The following is a 20,353-nucleotide window of genomic DNA, read 5'->3' on the forward strand; positions in this document are numbered from 1 at the left end:
AGACACCAAAAAATTGTATTTCAAACAGGTACAAAAGTATTGAGATATATAGGTATTTTCAATATTATACACAAATATTACAAATAGGCAATATACCAGGTAGGTACTACATAACGTGAATGAAGTAATTAGTAACAAACCACAAACGTGTTTAAAAATTAAGCAAATACTTCATTACACTGTATTACTGTAACACTAGTATTTAGGTACACTACAACAGTTAATATACCTAGTCATAATACTTACTGGCAATTTGCTATTACAATAACAAAAGTAAATTTTTTTTTAATCGAGCTTGAGTCCGGCATCTTAGGCCATTAGCTGTTTTGTTTGTTTGTAGGTTGTTACTAGGGGGGGGGGGGACGGTTGAAAATACGTTTTGTATGTGTGGCAAGGATTCGTTGCTAAAAATCCCGGGTGGTCACCCATCCGGGAACTAGCAACACCGGCCGTTACATACACTCAGTGCGTTTTCGCAGTTGAGTGCACGCACTGCGCCACACCAAGCTACTTAAGGGTAAATAGGTATACTGTATAGGTTATACGGATATATCTGACTATATTTACATATATATTATAACAATTATAAGTTACAACATATATTTTGTATGTATTATAATATTTATAATAATAATAATAATCCTTCCTCATAGGTTAGATTATATTATAACAATAATAATCTACTATACCTAACATAATAAAAAAACGTTTTAAATATATGTATGTAATTTGTATTCATAAACAAAAGCGAATATCAGCATCCCATGGTACATTCTGTTTTTAGAAAAAAATTTAGTAATTTTTTTCCATTTTAATTTACAAAAAATATTAGATACTTGGATTTGGATAGAATTTATATTTTACAATGGGTAAAAATGATCGATTCATTCTGATGACGATAAGAAACTACGTGAAATAGAAAAAATGAGAAATTTATGAGAAACGATCGTTCAAGTTTTTCAAGAGAAAAAGGCAAATACCAATATAAGAGTTAAAACAGCTAGGGCAAGCGAGCGGAGTGAGGACATTAGACACAGAATAAAATTATATTATATTACTATGAAAACTTTAAAACCAATAACTAATAAGGATTTACAATGCAAAACTACACGATAGTTTCCTTAATGATTATGGTTATTACTTATTGATTTGATATTGGTAAATTATTTTACATTCCAGTCAAACTTCTGAAATTGCACCTTTGTTAAGAGGATTTGATACCGTAATTTTTTGTCTTTGTCTAACATTCTCGTGATATATGATTTTAGACAGGTTCTTTGCCAAACATACAAATTGATCTAATGCAGCAATAAAAAATTCTAAAAACCGATTTAAATTTGTTTTCAAGTCTACTTGAAATCGACTTTCCACATTTTTGATTTTAAGTTCTCCAAAAATTGGAATTACGACAATTTTGAATTACTCTTTAGTCTTTTTTAATATAAAGTTTTTAGGAATGTGGGGGGGGAATAATATCAAAAATGTGTCGTAAGTCGATTTAAATTTTCAAGTAGACTCGACGACAAATCAAATCTGTCTTCAGAATTCTTATTGCTTCATTAGATCAGTTGGTTTGTTTGGAAAAAAGACACGTCTAAAATACCAACTCACGCGTGTGTTAGACAAAGATAGAAAATCATCGGGTGGAATCCCCGAAGATAAAAAGTATAGGTACCTACGATCCACGGAAAAGTTGAATATACTTCCAGATAATATCCAATGTAACTGTATTATAGTAATAAATAATAGTTACCTAATTAACTCAACACGTATTTTATTTATTGAAATAATAATAATTATATAATAATGATAATAAATACAAATTCTTACAAAAAATAAAACTTAATATTAATCAATTTGCTAAAATTAAAATAAACGATAAGCTACAGTTTTTGACTATTACAGTAGGTATATAGCTAACCTAACCAGCTAGGTACTACACATTGACATGTGAAGCATTTTGGTGATATAATAATTTAATTTTTTTAATGTAATAAATTAATAACAGAGAAAAAATATAAAATAGGTAATAATAATATTGCATCTTAAACATAATTAAAAATAAGACGCTTGTCTCGTGAACCAGTCTTGTTGGTGCATAAGTGCGTTATAAATATAATTTTAAAACATAAATAATCATAGTTTTTAAATAGGTACCTATAGGTACGCTAAAACACTCCAGCTAATGCTTGTTTGGCTAAATTCTGCTTGTAAAACGTACAATCGTTGTTATTGGTTTCCTGTTCATATTCTGGACTTTGTAAAATAATAATTCCTTCGTCTATTGCGTCGCTGCTGACCTGTTCGTCCAAAATCGGTAGACTCTTCTCTGTGGCGGCAACGTCGTCAGTATTCAGCTGCAGATCGCTGGTATTCGCCGATTCTGACTCGTTTTCTTCCAGTTCGATTTTCACGTCGATATCCTGTGAAATGTGAATTAGAATAATTAGTACATTCGGAATTTGTATTAATTTTCGACGAGGATAAAGAAGAAGTTATTAAAAAATTGATATTTTCAATTGTTTAGGAATAAATCATGTATCAAACAATATCCTTCGTAACAGTAATTTGCTAACGTTAAATTATACATAATTATATTTGTTAAATTTATTGTTTGTGGTTTAATTGTTTAAGCCTATTCTATTTCGTAATAATTATCTATTTCCGCATAATTTACAATGTGCTTACGTTTTGGACTGTTTTTATGTAAAGGAACACAAGTCAAATTTTGATATTTTTCAAACACTATATTAATTTTGTGTGTAATTTTACACCTGACCAAATGGTACCACTGTCATTGGCGCATAATAATATTTTGTTATTATAATATTTTTAAACGTGAAAAGGCACAAGCCAAAAATATTATAATATGCATAAGGGCACTTGTCATTTATTAATTTCATTTTTATCATATAAAATGAACATATTTACGTTATTTTAATTTTATACCTAGGTACCTACTACAATAGCTTACAAGTTGTATACCTATTTATATAAGTATAAAAAGCTTAGGTATACAATTATTAATAAAACAAATTAAATTAACTGAAAAATAAAATGTTTAAGGTTATTTGCGTCTACTGAAAACCAACGAAAATTGACTAATTCCCCATTACAAAAGAACCGTTCATTAATATGGGCTTTTTAATTTTAGATGAGTGGAGTAAAATAGTCAAACTTGTAGTCCTCGATCCGTATTACACGTTCAGTGCTTATAAGAAAAAAATGTATACTTTATTTCAATTATCGATACTTAGATTTTTATATACATTTTTAGAAAAGTATTCCCGCTTCAGATTATGAAATAAAAAACATAAATTGCAGGTTAAACGATTATTTTAAAAACCACCCAACCATGATTAAAACATTTTTAAAAATTCAAAATTTATACCTGTTGAGATTCATCCGTTAGTTGCATACACTTGGAACTGTCCATCGTCGTTTCGGCGTCGATGATGGTGTCTAGTTCCCACCACGGCGAATTGGAAGTCGCTTCTCCTTCGGACGGAGTGTGGTACGATGAAGATGACCTGGAGGGCGGCGTACCGGTACAGTCAGAAGCCGTCACAAAGTCTTCGGCGTCCGAACGGCTACTACCGCAGAGGATGTTCTCATCCATTTTTGTCACCGTGACGCAGTCCTTATTTCTGTCGGGCGATTTGTTCAGATTCACGTACCACTCCTACAACACCAACAGGTAGGCATGTTAATATTATTATTTAACATACCATTATAATTGACCTTTGCACGTCATCGTATATTTTTACAATCGTTCATAAATTAATAATTACGAAGAATTAAAAATTCTACGTTTTAACAATTCCTTACTATCGAACAATGTATTAAAACGGTCAACAATCTTTTGATAAATTATATTAAAAATTTCCAAACTAAATTTAAAAAAGAAAATACGCTTTTATTACATTCGTTTCATCCAAATGCCTATATTAATGTGTATCCACAGCGATATTCTCAGAAATTATTGAACTTTGCTCGGAATCTTATAATGTAATCATTTGTGACTGTATGCTATTGCAGATTCATCAGATTCATGATAGATTGTTGATGTGAGGGGTGTGGTTTATCTCTATATTATTCACTCTATTATGCATTCGTGCCAATGAATAGGAGACGTATTATATAGCCGTATTATAGGATACATAAATATTTATAAACTCACCTGTGTAACGTTACCGCTGGAATCGTCTAGCACGTGCGTAACCGTACTCTGGGCCAACCCGGATAGAGTGAAGTCCAACTGTTCGGCTAGTTCTGTGACCACGGACAATTTCTGACAAACCGAATCCACCGCGCTCTCGTTGAGATACCGTACGTCTTCATTCCTGAAAATGGCACATAAATACATAATCATCAGCTGATATTGTATGGTAAACGATGGTAAATGTAGGTAGGTACACATTATACACAATTGAGTTTCATTATGTTATCTTATAGTTTTCTTACTTTTGTTGAACGCAAAGAGGCTCGCGTAGCCTAGTTTTGAGCATGCGTCCGAGTCGAACGGACCGGCCGACTTCCAACAGGATTTTCTCCCTCGACACCAGACACTTTCGCAATCGACCTTTGTGTTTACTGGTGTTGTTGTTGTTCTCGTCTTGAATGGTTTGCACGGTTTCCATTAGCTCTCTGAGCTGTCCGCAGTACTATATAAATATGCAATAGTAATCACAAATCACAATAACGATTCAATTAACACCGAAATGAAGTAAAACGATGTGTATAGCCAAAAATCGTATTGTGTAGACACGACAATATTTTATTAATTTCCAATATTAATATCTATCTACCCCAAATATTTTTGATTTTTTTTTACCTTATCGACATTTCTGTGGTAAACGGTAGACACCCGTAACCGCGTCAATTGCTCCTGACTGATATCGTCGAGTTGCTTCCAAGACTGCCATAGGCTGTTGGCGAGTGTAGAATTTCTCGTTTCGGTCAATTTACAGGATTGTCGTAGGGACAGAGCAGCATTAAGCAACTGGCAACCGTAATCGTATGTACCCTAAACGAATAAAACCGATAAAATATCAGTCAAGCGAGATTCGAGCGGTAATTTTTTGCCAATGATGCTTTACTTTAGCGGTTTCTTGGAACGCTTGGTGTTCTTCTTTTTGAGCTTGAATTTCTTCCGCATTAGATCCTACGTGATAGTGAGATTTGAGCAGAACGTGATACAAGTCTTCTAACCATTGGATTGCCTACAAATTATCAAATTGAACAATATAGTAATTATATGTTTATAATTATTACTAAATACAAATTATCAATTTTCATTAACTAGTATGCCTAACAATACAACGATAGCAAAAAAACCAACACGTGCTTATCCAAATATTTTATTAAATGCTGCATACAAAGTGGTCGCTTTATAGTTGAAAACAGTTACCGTTTGTTACTTCCCATACAAATTGATTTACTATAATAATATTATTGCAAGTTGTACCTAATATATATAACTTAACACACCATAACTGTTCTAGGGCTATAGGCTTCCTATACCATAGAACTTACTTGTGAAGCGTCTGTCTCGTAGTTTAGTACATACGAAACCTGTTGCAACGTCAATCGCTGCAGTTCTACGCTATCGCAAAACAATTGACATCTGGCCTTAGTCATTTCTAATATTTCAGACACGTTTACAATGTCCGCCTCGTAATCGACGTTCAACACGACTCCCATTGCGTTTTTAACTGGCATCGATAGCATGTCAGATAACTTTTCGCCTTCTTTTACTAAATCTCTTTCGATTTGTTCTAAACAATACATAATAATATACACGTACAATTCAATTCAAATACAATAACTCTATAACAAAACTTTATAATATTTATTTACCAATATTCTCTTGCTGTTTTTTCAACTGTAACAGAGTATTGTCAGCTGACTCTAAGGCTTCAATGTCAGTACCCATTACCAAAGTTTCGTAAACGTCACTAGTAGTTTGAAAATACTAAACAAGTTTGCATAAATATTTATTAAGACGGAAAAAATTTAAAAATAAAAAACATTATACATAATAATATATATCTAGACTATACCTCTGCGACCAATCGGAAAAATCGAGCTGACGTTATTAGTAAATTTCTCCTTCTTTCTAACCGTGTAGCAAAACTTCGGCACACGAAATCCATGAAATCCCGTTGAGCCAATAGGTCTTTGTAGCATTGGGAGTTGGAGTTAGGGAGGTTATTAATTTTGTGCAGTAGTTCAGCATAATGTCCATAGGTATCCTGTTAACAAACATTATATAATATTCATTACTTGCTATAATTACTACGAAAGCCAGATAAGGGACTATGATCAATACTCCCATGAAATAAAATATATAGTATAATACTATAATATATTACCCGGCACTGAAGTTCGAACGCTTCATGATTTCTTTTGTACTCCTCTGCCGATACAATATCGTAGCCTACTTGTTGTTTGCCGTTCAACATCTCTTCACCCGGCCCGAGAATCCAATTGACGACGTGTTTTATACCTTGTTCCAAATATCGCATTTCCTATAATATAACGAAGGTATAGGTACACAAAATATCAAAGAGGCGTCCGGTTAACAGTCAGCAGATACACAAACACATCCAATTAAAAAAAACTTTTAAAAAAAAATAATCACTCTAACAAAATATACCTTAATACTGTCGACTTTTTTCTGTACTCCATTCCAACAGTCGACGACCACCATCATTTTATCGTGGACGATTCTCATATACCGGTCGAGCGATTCTTTGGTGTCCAAAACGTCCTGCGGAAACGGTTGCCCCTGATCCGCGTACATTTTGTCTATCCGCTGGCACACTGTCTGACCGGATTGAGATACCTTTTTCACGTGATCGATGACGATGTTAAACTTTTCACCTGACACGGTCAGCACGATGTCGGCTGTGCTGTGCTTGAGCAAATCCTGATTATTGGTCAAGTGCTGTCTGAGTTTCTCCATATCAGACACGGCGATCTCTGAGCTTTTGATGAACTCTTCGACTCTCTTTATAAGACAACAGACCGTCAAAACGCGATTAAATACGGTAAGATATATACACAAAAAAATAGTAAGAATAATAAAACCCACTTAATGGTATCGCGGGGAGGTTTTTACAAAGTCATGTTTTAGAACATCGAGTTTCAGAAATGTAATTTACTAACCAACTATAATAGTTTAGTTAGGATATTATTATAATGTATATTTGTATGTAACAAAATTCTTAGAAAAATATTCTGCTTAGGAATATAAAACTTAAATGTATCCTAAAATTAAAAAAAAAAATAACAACAAAATCTGAAAAACATTAAAAATCATATAACAATATAAATTACAAAAAATATATTTTTTTTTATCAAAAATGTTGTTTTGTAGTGACCAAATTATAACTCTTGTATTCCAAAACACGCTTTTACTAAATTTTATTTTTCTAAAACTGAACTTTCTATAACATGTACCCAAAACCCAAACTGTGTCTTTGATAGCTACTTTTACGCATTTTCTATAGCATATTATACTTACCACACGATTGTGTATCCATTGCTCGTGGTTATAAGTCCAAGATCCTCCCAGATCAGTGGGTAACTGATCTTGTGACACGTACTTGTGGATTCTAGACAGCGGCACAAAAATTGGCTACGGAAAAAATCCCATTTTTAGTAATATTAATAATAGATACAGACCATGTACCATAGAAGTACTACTTAGGGACCTATGCCCCTACATTAATTATTTTACACACACACCTCTCCTTCAGTCCTAGACTTTGTACAGTTGTCTACACGTTGCTTGTCCCAAAACACGTCCAACCTCACGATTAACATCGCTCCGATATTCACGTCCAATATTTCAAACACTTTATGCATGACGCTCTTGGTTGTCTTCCATGTACTTCGCTGAGCATCGAGCACAACGCACAACCCCGTCTGTCTTGTTTCTGGACTGTAATTAAATTATACTTAATTTTTGTAAAAACAATAATAATTTGATTATGAGTATCAATCGTTCGGGATTTTTAAAAATTAAACTGGTGAATGGTGATATTAGTATTATGCCAACATTTTGATTTTAGAAACATTTAGAAACATTTAGGATTATTTTTTCGTTAGTTTATTTTATCAGCAAAATTTAATTTATATCTTTGATTTCTACATAATAGTTTATTATAATACTTGCATAATAATTGGTCTATTTTTGTATGTACCTATGTATTTATTTTTTATTATTTTATTAGAAATTTAAATTGTTGGATTTGTTTTCAACTTGGACACGTAAGTTTTATTATTGAACTTCAGCGTAATTAATGCGTTATAACTTATAAGTACCAAGTCATATTATGTTTAAACAAAATAAGCAAAACAGGTACATCGGAATAATAAAAAATAAAATTTGTTTTCAGCTTGGTATAATATTATGATAATATGATTTATACTTATTAGTTATTACTTATTCCGCTCTAAAGAAATACAAATTAAAACCTCTATTTGAGATATTTAATTATTTTAATAAAACTTTAAAACGGTAGTATTCTAAAATTAAATTTATTTGTTCTTAAAGGTGCGTCGTTGATTTGAGAATTACAATAGCATTATGAAAGGTTATTTCATACATAATAATTAAAATCAAAACAGTATCAAAGCTACGAAAAAAAACTATTATATTACCATGCATTTAAACTGTAAAAATGTAATACTATACGAACTAAGAAGTGTTTGTTGTTTTCTCACCAGGTGGGCTACCGTCATTTTTGTTGTAGGTCAACAGACTCTTTAAATGACCTATAGATTTATTTATTACTTTTTTCAATTCAGCAAGACAGGTTCTGAGCACATTTTAACCATTAAATTATTCAGAGTATAATATTAAAGATTGATACTGGAATATCAAGTGAAAATATCGATGATCCAGATAGGTAGGTACCTACTGTTATGTTAGTCGTTAGAGTTGTTGTTGTTGTTATATTTTTTTGATTAATTTATTCCGGCAACGTGAAAACAAGATGAAAAAATTTAACAAAATGTACGAATTGATATAATTTCATGTGCAATGTTCATAATATTTATGTACCTATGATACATTTTGTGCTGAAAGTTAATTGTTAGCATTTAAAATGTTTATATGTAAGATTGGTATAATTTATAATATTGTACACCAATATCAATGTACAGTTTTATACAAATTGCATACATATACCTACATAATTTTTATTTTTAATATTTTGTTGTTGTGTTCTGCTTATTAAAACAGAAATAACAGTTGTCAAAACTTCTCCTCTTTTAAGGTAAAAAGTATAATGATTTGTCAAGGAACATAAGTACATAACATAAGTCATAACTCATAAGTTTGACACTCTACAGGGAAAAATGCTGCTTTCTCTCCAAGGTTTAAAAATGATTCAGCAACCTACGCAAAAAATGATTTAATGCATTTTAAAATATATCTCTATGGAGAGTTGTGTTTGTTATTTATAAGCCATGGCTGATGGCCCATAATATACTATTAAATTTAACAACACATTTTAGTGTCTTAGGCATAGAGTATATAGATCTCAATCTCATATGTTATATCAGCTGCTTTTTTTCAGTAGGTACCTACTCTTATATTTTTATTTTTCATAGTCGTAAGTTATTTATTTTTTATTTAAGTACACTTATTTTTTAGTTTTCCTATATAAACTTTGTTTCTTATGGTTTTGCCTATGACTCGAATAAAAAAAAATGTTGCCTTATAATCATATTTTAAAATAACTATAATCTACCATAATATTAGTGCTCTTTAGTTTAATTCTGCCTTAGTATATAGCAATACTGTTACGTGTATCATTATAAGCAGTTCTATTATAAATTAAATAATTGAATTGTTAAACGTTCTAATACGTTTGAACAATTGAAAGGATTGTCAAACCTTATAATTATTATATTATATGGCATTATATAACCATCTATTATGATAAAGCGATTTAAAATGAGTGTATAATATTATAATAATTTATTGTACTGCAACAAACGTACCACTTGGTAAACCATTTATTTTTTAATCGATTATTGGTTTATGTTCAAGCTCAGTTTAATTGTGTATGTTATATTATATTAGGTATAGGTTATATAGTATCTATTTATTATATTCTAACTATTATATATTTCTTCTTAAATAATTTTCATATACTCGTATTTTCATGAATGAGTAAGTATGTTGATTTTAAATTTGAATCAAAGGACTAATGGAGTGTCTGAATAAAATTCATAAACCCGAAAATGATTTTTTTTTGCAGCTATTTTATGTAGTTTTGGTGAAGGTACCTATACTTTACAATGACTAAAATACTACATAATAGTATAATACCATTGAATATTGTAATATATATAATATAATCTACACTCAATGATAGTAATATACGTATGTTAATTCAGTGTGGAGTAGCAGTATAAACACAATAACACATTATATCCAAAAACCGTGAGTACGTATTATGATTATAGGTACCTACTCATCAATTTTTAAATTATTTTTTTGTATTCATAAAACATTAGCGTTTATACGATAAATCGTAACACGGACAGTGATCATTACAATGAGCAGATTGCATAGGTAATAATAATATATTATACACCATACACGTTACGGAAGTATGTGACCTTTACCCGCAGTGTGGTGGATATTGTTCAAGTGTAACTGTCGCCATAAAACTGAGCAACTTTCTCTCAACAATGAGGTTGTCGTTTGTAAGTAAATTAAATTATTCAAAAATTAGCATTTGTATGGTACAAACACTGGAAATACGCATTTGGTAAATATTTTGTATATTTTTAACTTAGTTTCTATGAAATATTAAATAAAATATGCACGTAATTTAATATGGGCAATCTTCAAAAATATAGATAATAACAGTAGGTATTGTCAATTAGGTAGGCAATAGCCATTGTATACCTTTGTCTATAGTCTATACTATGACATTAAATTTTCGTTTGCATAAACATAGTTATCGATAAATAATTAAAATGCTTATAATACCAAGGTAAGGAGCAGCGCTTTAATAAAAATTAATATGATTGATTTGTTTTTAATTTTTGGGTAAATATTTTTGCAATAAAGAAAAAATGTATAGTATTGTGCCCACCAGTAAACCTAAAGAATACCTATCCAACCTAGTAAAAACGTATGCAGTAAATACACTTTTGATCGTAAATCTCAGTTACGTAATATATTGATATATGAGTAATAATATGATACTTTAATAGTTTAATAGTCAAATGAGGTCATTTTTAAATTTGTTTAGTAGTTGATATTAGTTACTATTTTCCCGAAGCTTTGTGAAAAACTTTACAAGGAGAAATCTGTCAAAAATGGTTGGGAATATTCATAAAAATGGTTTTTAACCGAGCTCCTCTATGATTTATAAATCTTTATTGGGATACCACGATGATCAACTATATATTTTAAATTTATAATATTCGTCTCATTAGCCACTGTCCTTTTGCGAGAGGACAAAAGCGAGAAGAGTGTCACTGCAGCCTTCAGGTGCGCAGTACATCCTGTCTGGCTTATTCGTATTTCGTACCATGTCTACGGACGGTATATTATAACAAGGTAGAAGGAAACAGATTAACTTTTTTATGGGCTCCTTAGGATATGCTTCAAAACAGCATGGCTTCTCGACAGAATAAGTTGTAAAAAAAGAAAAATTATTAAAACATAATAATAGGGGCTAATAAATGTTAATCTCTTAAAACATTTTTATTTGAAATAAATAAAACTAAACAATATTAGTATAATGTTTTTAAATCAACTACTACATGAAAATATTATATTACACATTTAATATACACGGGGTAGCCCACTGTGACTTTCCGTTTGTCTGTAGAGTGTTGGTTAAATGAGAAAACGGAAAAATATAGTACGATCTACAGTAGCCTTCTGTATAATATAGTATGACGTACTTTGGTCAATTTTCGAATGCTCGACATCGCAAGCGAATATAATATAAAGTCTGTATGTGGGTAACAACATTGTGTCTAAGTACCTGTATAGAGACGAATAGTATCTTAGGGCCGTGTCCAAATGGCCGTTGATCCACGGCTGTACGACGACAACGACCAACGGCCGCCCGTCCAGGTCTCTGCCTCCAGGTAAGGTGGCGACGCGTTCTTGAAGAACGGGTATGATGTCGGCTGCCTCCATGTCTCCGCCGCTGAGACTAAAAAGAGAATAAAGAACAAATTGTGTAAAGATAAAAAAATATAAAAAAGAAATTCGATTTGCAGTCCCAGGGAATCCGGAGATGGAAACTGGTTTGTTGGATCTATATTATACATCGTAGACAATACTGCTACATCGGTAATAGGATTGAAGAAAGGTATATATTATAATATTAAAGGTATTTAGCTGATAACCCCATGGCCCATAGGGACACGAACAACAATAATTAATATATTATTATTATTATTGCGTGCTCGACCTGCTTTGCCGGGTAATTGTTCGACTGGGTGTATAATGTTTCTAACGCATCTCCGTCCTACGCATCTTATATCATAATATAAGTATGCATGGAAAAATGATCGTAATTTTTTCCTTTCTATATAAGTATATCAGGTTGTAACATTAAGAACCAACAAATGTTATTCACCAACTGTGTAATAAATAATCCTTAGTGTTCTAATCGATATTTTTAATATAAATTTTTTTATTATGTATTATAATCATATAAAAAATTTAAAAAAAAAATAAATATTAATTAAAAACAAAATATTTAACTCTAATTATATCTGTCAATTTTTTCTGATGCACCCTGCAGTGTATGTGTAGATTTAGTACTGAAATTTCAACAAATTATTAATACCAATGTGAAGTCGATTACATGTATTTTATACAGTTTTGAGTTTATTCTATTGAGTGACATGTTCAATAAACAGATAAATAATAAATATCAACTCATTTATTTTGTTTAAATTTATAATTTTTTTATTCTGTGATCAAAACATTTAATATTTTTTCAAATTAAAATCACTTTTGTTTATTGGGATTATGTTTGCATTTTGTGCCAAATTACCATAAATAACGTAGGTATATAATATGTAATATTTCAATAACATTATTAAAAACTGTATACCTATAAAAATCACATTTCTATTTAGGTACTTGGATTTGTCGATTTTCAATATTATGATTTATGGTATAGGCAGTGATATACATTTACAAACTTAAACACTTAATAGTCAGCATATTATTGTGCCTACTGTGTTCGTTGTATTCGTATATATATATATATATTTTAAATTGCTTACTTTTATAAAATAATATAGATAGGTACTAACCAATACTAAATACCAATAAACGAATAATTAAAACAATTCTAATTCATCAAGACATTATCATATTTTAATGTCTTATGTAAATACCTAAAGTTTCACTATTTTTATTTTATTTTTTACTTTTTATTCTCAAGGACTATATATTTATATCTACATATTGTAATTTAATATGCATTCAATAATATTTAGTCCAGAAAGTGACAAGTCACTTTGCCAAGAAATAACTACCCTTTCCCTTTAATATCCTTGAGGTGTTTACATAAAAGTTAACACGCCTATTACTAATTACTAATTATCTAAGACTTAAACTGTTATTTCATAAAAGATATATTAGCTATAAATTACCTACTCTGTTACCTATACGTTACACAATTTATTTTAAAATTGTTATCATATACCTACAATATTATTGAACTATATATTACTCCATAAAATTATCATAATTTTTAGTGACAAGGATAAATGTTTCCGCACTTATCCTAAATTATGTAAACTGTTTACTAAAAAAAATACTTTATTAATATTGTTATTAGGAATATATAATTTAGATCCGAGAACGTATTTCAGACAAAACAATTCGAATAAGTACTTCCCTTCTCGTTACGTCAAAGTATATTTTATACATATTAATAAAATATTATACCTATACAAGCTACACAGAGTGATCAATTTAAAATAAATACATGTTTTACCATTTTTTAAGCCACATACCGTTGATCCTTTTATAGTTGGATTACATTATAATATTATATTATAACGCCTTTCGATTTCTTCAGTTTCTGAAGTATCTATATAATATACTTAGTTAAGCACTATCCATAATAGCCTCACACCCACAATATTTGAATTTGTTGACAAATGACAACGTTAAAACAATTTTCTTCTTCGGTCCTAATATACGTTTATGATACGACAATCGTTTATAGTCATAATACGAGAACAAAATATACGATATTTTTCTTAGCTGTGGTGGTATGTGAACTCAAGTTTTCACTCTCATTGTTTCAAAATATAATTAAGTAGGTACCAATATATTTATTAGTATTACTCATAGTGTAATTTACTGTGTTGTACCAAATATCTATACTAGTTCCGTATTAATATCCAATTATTACCGATTGGAATTTAATATGATTTATTCCAATGCTATCGAGTAAGACATAAAGATTGTATTCCAACTGTATATTGTTTTCAATGTCAAACATTATCAATAGGTATAATTTTTTGATAAAATATGTTGAATTATTAAAATAGAATACAACAAATCAATCGTTTATTTTGAAATATGCATAATTTTAAATTGTATTTAAGATAGGCTATATAGTCTTAGCTTTTTTGATGTGCTTTATAAATCATTATTTTATCATACGTTTATATTATGTAAATAATTTATGCAACTATTTATATATTTAACAAGGTATATACCAAAGCATTGACAAATAGTGTAAAAACAGTTGACTATTTATCTATATTTTTTACCCTTATAATATTTTGAATTGAGTTATTACTAATTTAATACTAAAATATGTTTAGTTCATTAAAACAAATAAACTCCATTCATTCAAACACTATGAATAAATAATATTAAATTATTTTTTACAACCTACATTTTATTGAAGAATATATAATAAAAAATTTATTTTAAAACAGAGTATTGTTAAATATCTAATACATTGTTTATATATACATGTCATATATCTAACCTAGCCTTTATTTTATGATTACCTACCTGACTATATTATTATTCATTGGTCTGTGAACATATTTTGTATAAGTTATAATTAGAAATCTATTGTTAAAGACATAAAATAATACTATGAGTAGTTATGATTAAATTCTTCATCACATAACAATAGAATCTTCAAAGGTCTACGAAGACAATAATATTATGACATCAATCTATTATAGCATAATATTAAAAAATATTATTTTTCTAAATTGATAACAAATAATAATAAATATTTTTTTAGTCATTCATTTATGGTTGAAGTAAATGTGACGTAGGTGAACCATTGAACAATGTATACAATATTCTTTTAAATTTAGAAGATATAAAATAATACTTTTATTTTTTTTTTTCATTCTGTATTGTTATCTAGTTTAAGTTAATTATGAGATGTTCCTCCACTCTTCTATGTCCATGTAGCGACTTATCTTAATTCCTTATATGTTGCAAAAACCTTTTCCTACTTATAAAATCTAAAAAAATTTGTTACATGTATGACTGTAGACTACCTAGTTTTTCTGATTTTTCTTCGATTATAGTTAGATTAGGTGGATTTTCTTAAATTAGGTATGGCTGTTACCCATTTATTTTATTTCATAAAATTTCTTTTACAATTTCTATATTTTCTCCAGAATATTGTTTTGCATCTCTCAAATCATTTCTCCTATAGATCATCTCTTAATTCAATACTTTTAAATATTAATATACTTCCTTGTTCCATATTATTATATAGAGTATATTATATAAACTTAATTTATTGTAATTAAAACTGAATCTTTTTTTATTAATAGGTATGTAATATATATATTATACATTTATACATATATTTTGTTTTGAAAATACCCCGAAAAATGTATTATAGAGTTAATTATGCTAAAAAATACATTAAAATAACTTTTATTGTATTTCCGATGAAAAAATTATTAATTGTGTGAAATATAATTAACAAAATAACCCTATATTGAAGCAGTAGTATTTAATACCTAAGTAGTATTTCATAGTAATAAGGCTAGAGTTACAGATTAATACCTATACTATAAATTGTAGTAAATACCTTATAAATACCTACAATTTAAAAAAAAAATGCAGATAAAAAGCATATTGTATATAATACCTATAATCAACACTGTGTGATAATTGTACTTTCTTGTGGATTTCAAGAAATTCATAATATAGGTAAAAGAATTCTAAATGGAAGTAACAACTAATTATAAAATATAAGTAGATATAAATGCCATAGAGATAATTATTATTTTAACAATGATATACCTAGCTACTGGCTAGTAATTATTACATTTACAATAATTACAATGAATAAGTAACATTTCTTAACTCTCCAATGTATATTGTTGCGTATATTTAACAACTATTATTTCCATTTTTAAGAGATTTTTCTCTTGAAAATATTAATTTTTAAAAAATAAACCATGCATTGAAGGGCTTATTTATTTTATTAAATAGGTATTATACTATATGTTATAACTGTAACTTAACTTAACATAATTTTTGTATTGTACTCCTTAACAATGTACCTACAGATTGTATTAGTAAAAATATTTTTTTATTATAGTTAACAAAAATATTTGTAATAATATTATGTTAGCTTAATAGCTTATTTGAACATTTTAAATTACGATAGATATAATTCATACCTAATAATTAATAAATTATTCATCAAAAAAAGTATGATATTTAAAAAAAAACCATTAGCAAGCCGTAATTTCAAATGTATAAATAATAATGCATGATATTCATAATATATAATATAGAGTAAAGGGGTCGTGCGTTATTATCATATTAATATAATATGTTTACAACATCTAGATTTTTTTATATAGGTACGATTAATACACGAGCCATTAAATAGGAGAAAACTCGTTAACCTATATTTACTATGATCAAAACTGAAATAACGTCAAATTTAGCTTACATTTTAGAGACCGTATTTAAAATATCATATTACTCGGCGAAATCTCTCTCAACAGCAAAAGTGTATACTATAATAATATATTAACGTTCTCGAGGAAAGCAAAATCTACTCGCGAAGTCGCATTTCACGTTGACTATTTTTATAATATTATACCACTACGAGTTCGTAGTATTTGCTGCGTTGTAATAATCTACTCGAAAAAAAAACAATGTTTAGCCCATAAAAGAGCCAAAGTAATCAGTTTTTACAACCGTCAATAAAAAACCTTTATTTAAACACGTACTAGTGGGTATAGCGGGACAGGGGTCGGCGGAGTTCGAGTTTTGCTTAAGACCAATAACAGTAGGTTTTTTCTTATTAGTTGATTCCTACAGTAATATTATAAAATATTATTACGCTTTTATTCTAGACCACAAGACTTGAAGTTTATATTTCCATCTTTGTACGTACGTGTGTGTGTGTATCATAACCTAGCTATATATAACCTATTAATTATAGCTAGGTAGGTTAAAAATGTTTCTAATGAAAATTGCGCAATAGAAAAAGGGTTGAATAAAATAGTAATACATTTATATAATAGTACGACTATATGAAAACTATAAAGACACGTGGGTTTTGTTGTATGCTATTCATGTGCGCACCTGGAACAATGATGGCATTATATTATTATAGGCGGCAGCGTAATAGTATCTCAAATCGTGTTCCTTGGAAACATGACGAGAACCCGAAAAAATAATAACAATAAAATAATTGCAGGAAACAATTTACCGTGCAAGTAGTTAATTTGAACACGTGTCCCGTCCAGTTTGTCCGTTTTTTAACCGTCAAAACGCATTCACGGCGAATATATTATTGTGTATTTAGTCTCAACTGTTCTTTTACATAATGTATTATACGGACAATACCCAACGGACCTTGACACCTGCTGTTTGTTTTGAAATCAATTAGAGATAACTAAACGTTTTTTTTTTAATTAAAAAATTGAAATAATATTCTAGAAACAGCTATTATAATAGTAAATAAAAAGTTTCATTTTAAATTTAAAGTTTGTAAATTACAAGTTGAAATTAACAGGCATAAATATAATACATTATATCCCGACGTAATGTAATAGTCTACTACTATACACATATTTTGTCGGTATACCAATACCATTTCCAGTATACATGTTAATATTTCGATTAAAAAACAATGTATTTATTAGTATTAGAATTTATGATGTTTTGGTTAAAATCCTTTGCATTTTGCATTATTATTACTGTTATGCACGTAAATACATTTATTATTTATTGTTTTAACACCGTGAATATAATATAATATCCTGATCTGTATTTTCTTCGAAAAGGTTTCGTTTTTTTTTATGGATAACCGGTCGGGTTAATAAAATAATAGTATATACTAGGACGATAAAAGGCATTTATAATAAGTGTAATAACAGGTACGACTGTTATGTATGTATGGCGTATGTTGAGTATGACGGTCGGGGTCAGCTGTATAAAAATAAGATGTGTAATGTAAACAATATAAATTATATAGTTTTAAATGTTCCTTAGAAGAATTTCCATGATTCTAAATTTCCAAAGCAATACGTTATACATATCATTTGATTCACATTTTACAAACATTATAAAAAAACATAAAATATTTCCAATATATTTTATATTTGTAAGTAACGTTTCAAGTTTAACTATTATAGCAGCAAATAAACTTATCAAAAAACTTTGATTAAAATGTAAATTATTTCAAAATATGTTTTTTGAGACGTATAGGTACTAGTGTACTACAGTGTAGTAGGTACAGTCAACGTTTATAAATTTATAATATTATACCGTATAAAACTATGATACTTTATAGTTTATAACGTCAATACCTACCCTACAGTATCTATATATAATGCTTCATTTATTCTTCATATCTCAAGGTTATTTCGTTTAAATTTTACTTTAGAAAATACTTTGGTATACATTTAATCTAATTAAGTTCATCGTGTTCAAAAGTTTAAGTTGTAATTTAAAATATCAATAAACCAACTTTAAATTTAAATAATTACTATCTTTGTTTTATAAAATTCAAAAACCCACTTGCTTTCCAATAGGTTCCTGCAATGAAACTTACATATTCCAAAAAACTCACCTGTTTTATGGAGTTCAGCATAATGTAAAGAATCTAGTATTATAACTACGAGGATTCGGATGCCGGCACATGCGCGCATTGCAATTTTGGATAACGCATAGGTTTAAGCACGAAAATTGTAAAAAATTTAAAGTAAATCAATTTTATAATTTAAACTTTTTATGATGTACCTACCAGTTCCTTGGGTCGTTGAAGTCCGAACGGGTTCGGCGGCAATTTGGCGTTGGCCCGGGTGATAAAGTATCCTCGTGATCTGCTTGCCGCCGAGCAGATCCACAGGGTTCACATGATGTCACCGGCTCGTTTGTCCGGGAAACCGCGTCGTATAATTTAAAACGGAATGAAGTTACAAAAAAAAAAAAACCGTAAAAAACAACAACGGTACGCCCGGCACCCGACACTGTATACGATGCGACGACAACAAACTTTCGAACACCAAACTCGACGTAGCAGTGTAGCACTGCTCAGAGTCTCAGACACTCAGTGCACGTCGGTGCGCCGAAGGGAAAACAAAAACAGAGAGACGGATTGAAAACCAGTTTGCCGCCGCCGCGACGCCGCCGGCGGTGGTAGTACCGGCCAGGATAGCCAAACAGCTGATGTTGTATAATATTAAATTATTTTTATATATTGTATATCATAGGTATATAATATCTTATACCACCTATATTATCTACTTATACGCGTATTATACATTTATACCTGCTCGCACACACACAAACACAAACACGCACGCATACACGAGACGAGGACCCACGCCCCGTTTACACGGTGTTGACATACTTCGCCCTTGTTCCTCAGCACCGGCCCGATTATAGAGAGAGAGAGAGAGAGAGAGTGAGAGAGAAAGAGAGAAAGATAGTGTGGGGGAGAGGGTTTGGGGAAAGAGAATGAGAGAAGCGATGTAGAATAACGCGTACTATAACACACGTTAGAAATGCGTTAGAGTATAATGATAACAATAAATATGGAATATCTACCTACATATATATTTGTATATATACGTACCGGTCAAATTCGTATTGTACACGAAAAAACTACCCCGGTGACGACCATTAATGATGCAGTATGATGCCTCATAGTAAGAACGATGTATGCCGCATGGTACGCTATTTGTATACTGCCCCTACTGCCATGGTAAATTATTGTCCGAATATTTTCGGTCACCGTAGTCTTTTACGTATGATTGTATATGAATCACGGCGACACACTATTGTCATATAATATTATATTATAACAATAATATTTCG

The 20,353-nt window shown here is 29.8% G+C and overlaps 1 protein-coding gene across 2 annotated transcripts; it reads right to left on the reverse strand.

The window, feature by feature from the left end:
• Window positions 1-1,757: 1,757 nt before the first annotated feature.
• LOC132943114 (SEC14 domain and spectrin repeat-containing protein 1-B) lies at window positions 1,758-19,597 on the reverse strand. 2 transcript variants are annotated; one of them, XM_061011939.1, is made up of 15 exons: window positions 19,274-19,597; window positions 12,027-12,200; window positions 7,753-7,948; window positions 7,529-7,642; window positions 6,659-7,012; window positions 6,375-6,530; window positions 6,063-6,254; window positions 5,860-5,974; window positions 5,536-5,777; window positions 5,100-5,222; window positions 4,835-5,026; window positions 4,465-4,664; window positions 4,181-4,343; window positions 3,392-3,682; window positions 1,758-2,423 (listed from the first exon to the last, which is right to left on the reverse strand). In XM_061011939.1, exons 2-15 carry the CDS (start codon window positions 12,182-12,184, stop codon window positions 2,169-2,171), a joined length of 2,751 nt encoding a protein of 916 aa, XP_060867922.1. In that variant the 5' UTR covers window positions 12,185-12,200; window positions 19,274-19,597; the 3' UTR covers window positions 1,758-2,168. The 2 variants fall into 2 exon arrangements, with proteins under 2 accessions (XP_060867922.1, XP_060867921.1); XM_061011938.1 differs by having other exon boundaries at window positions 19,278-19,596.
• Window positions 19,598-20,353: the final 756 nt, after the last annotated feature.

Source organism: Metopolophium dirhodum, chromosome 4 (assembly GCF_019925205.1).
Source record: "Metopolophium dirhodum isolate CAU chromosome 4, ASM1992520v1, whole genome shotgun sequence".
NCBI classification, from domain to species: Eukaryota; Metazoa; Arthropoda; class Insecta; order Hemiptera; family Aphididae; genus Metopolophium; species Metopolophium dirhodum.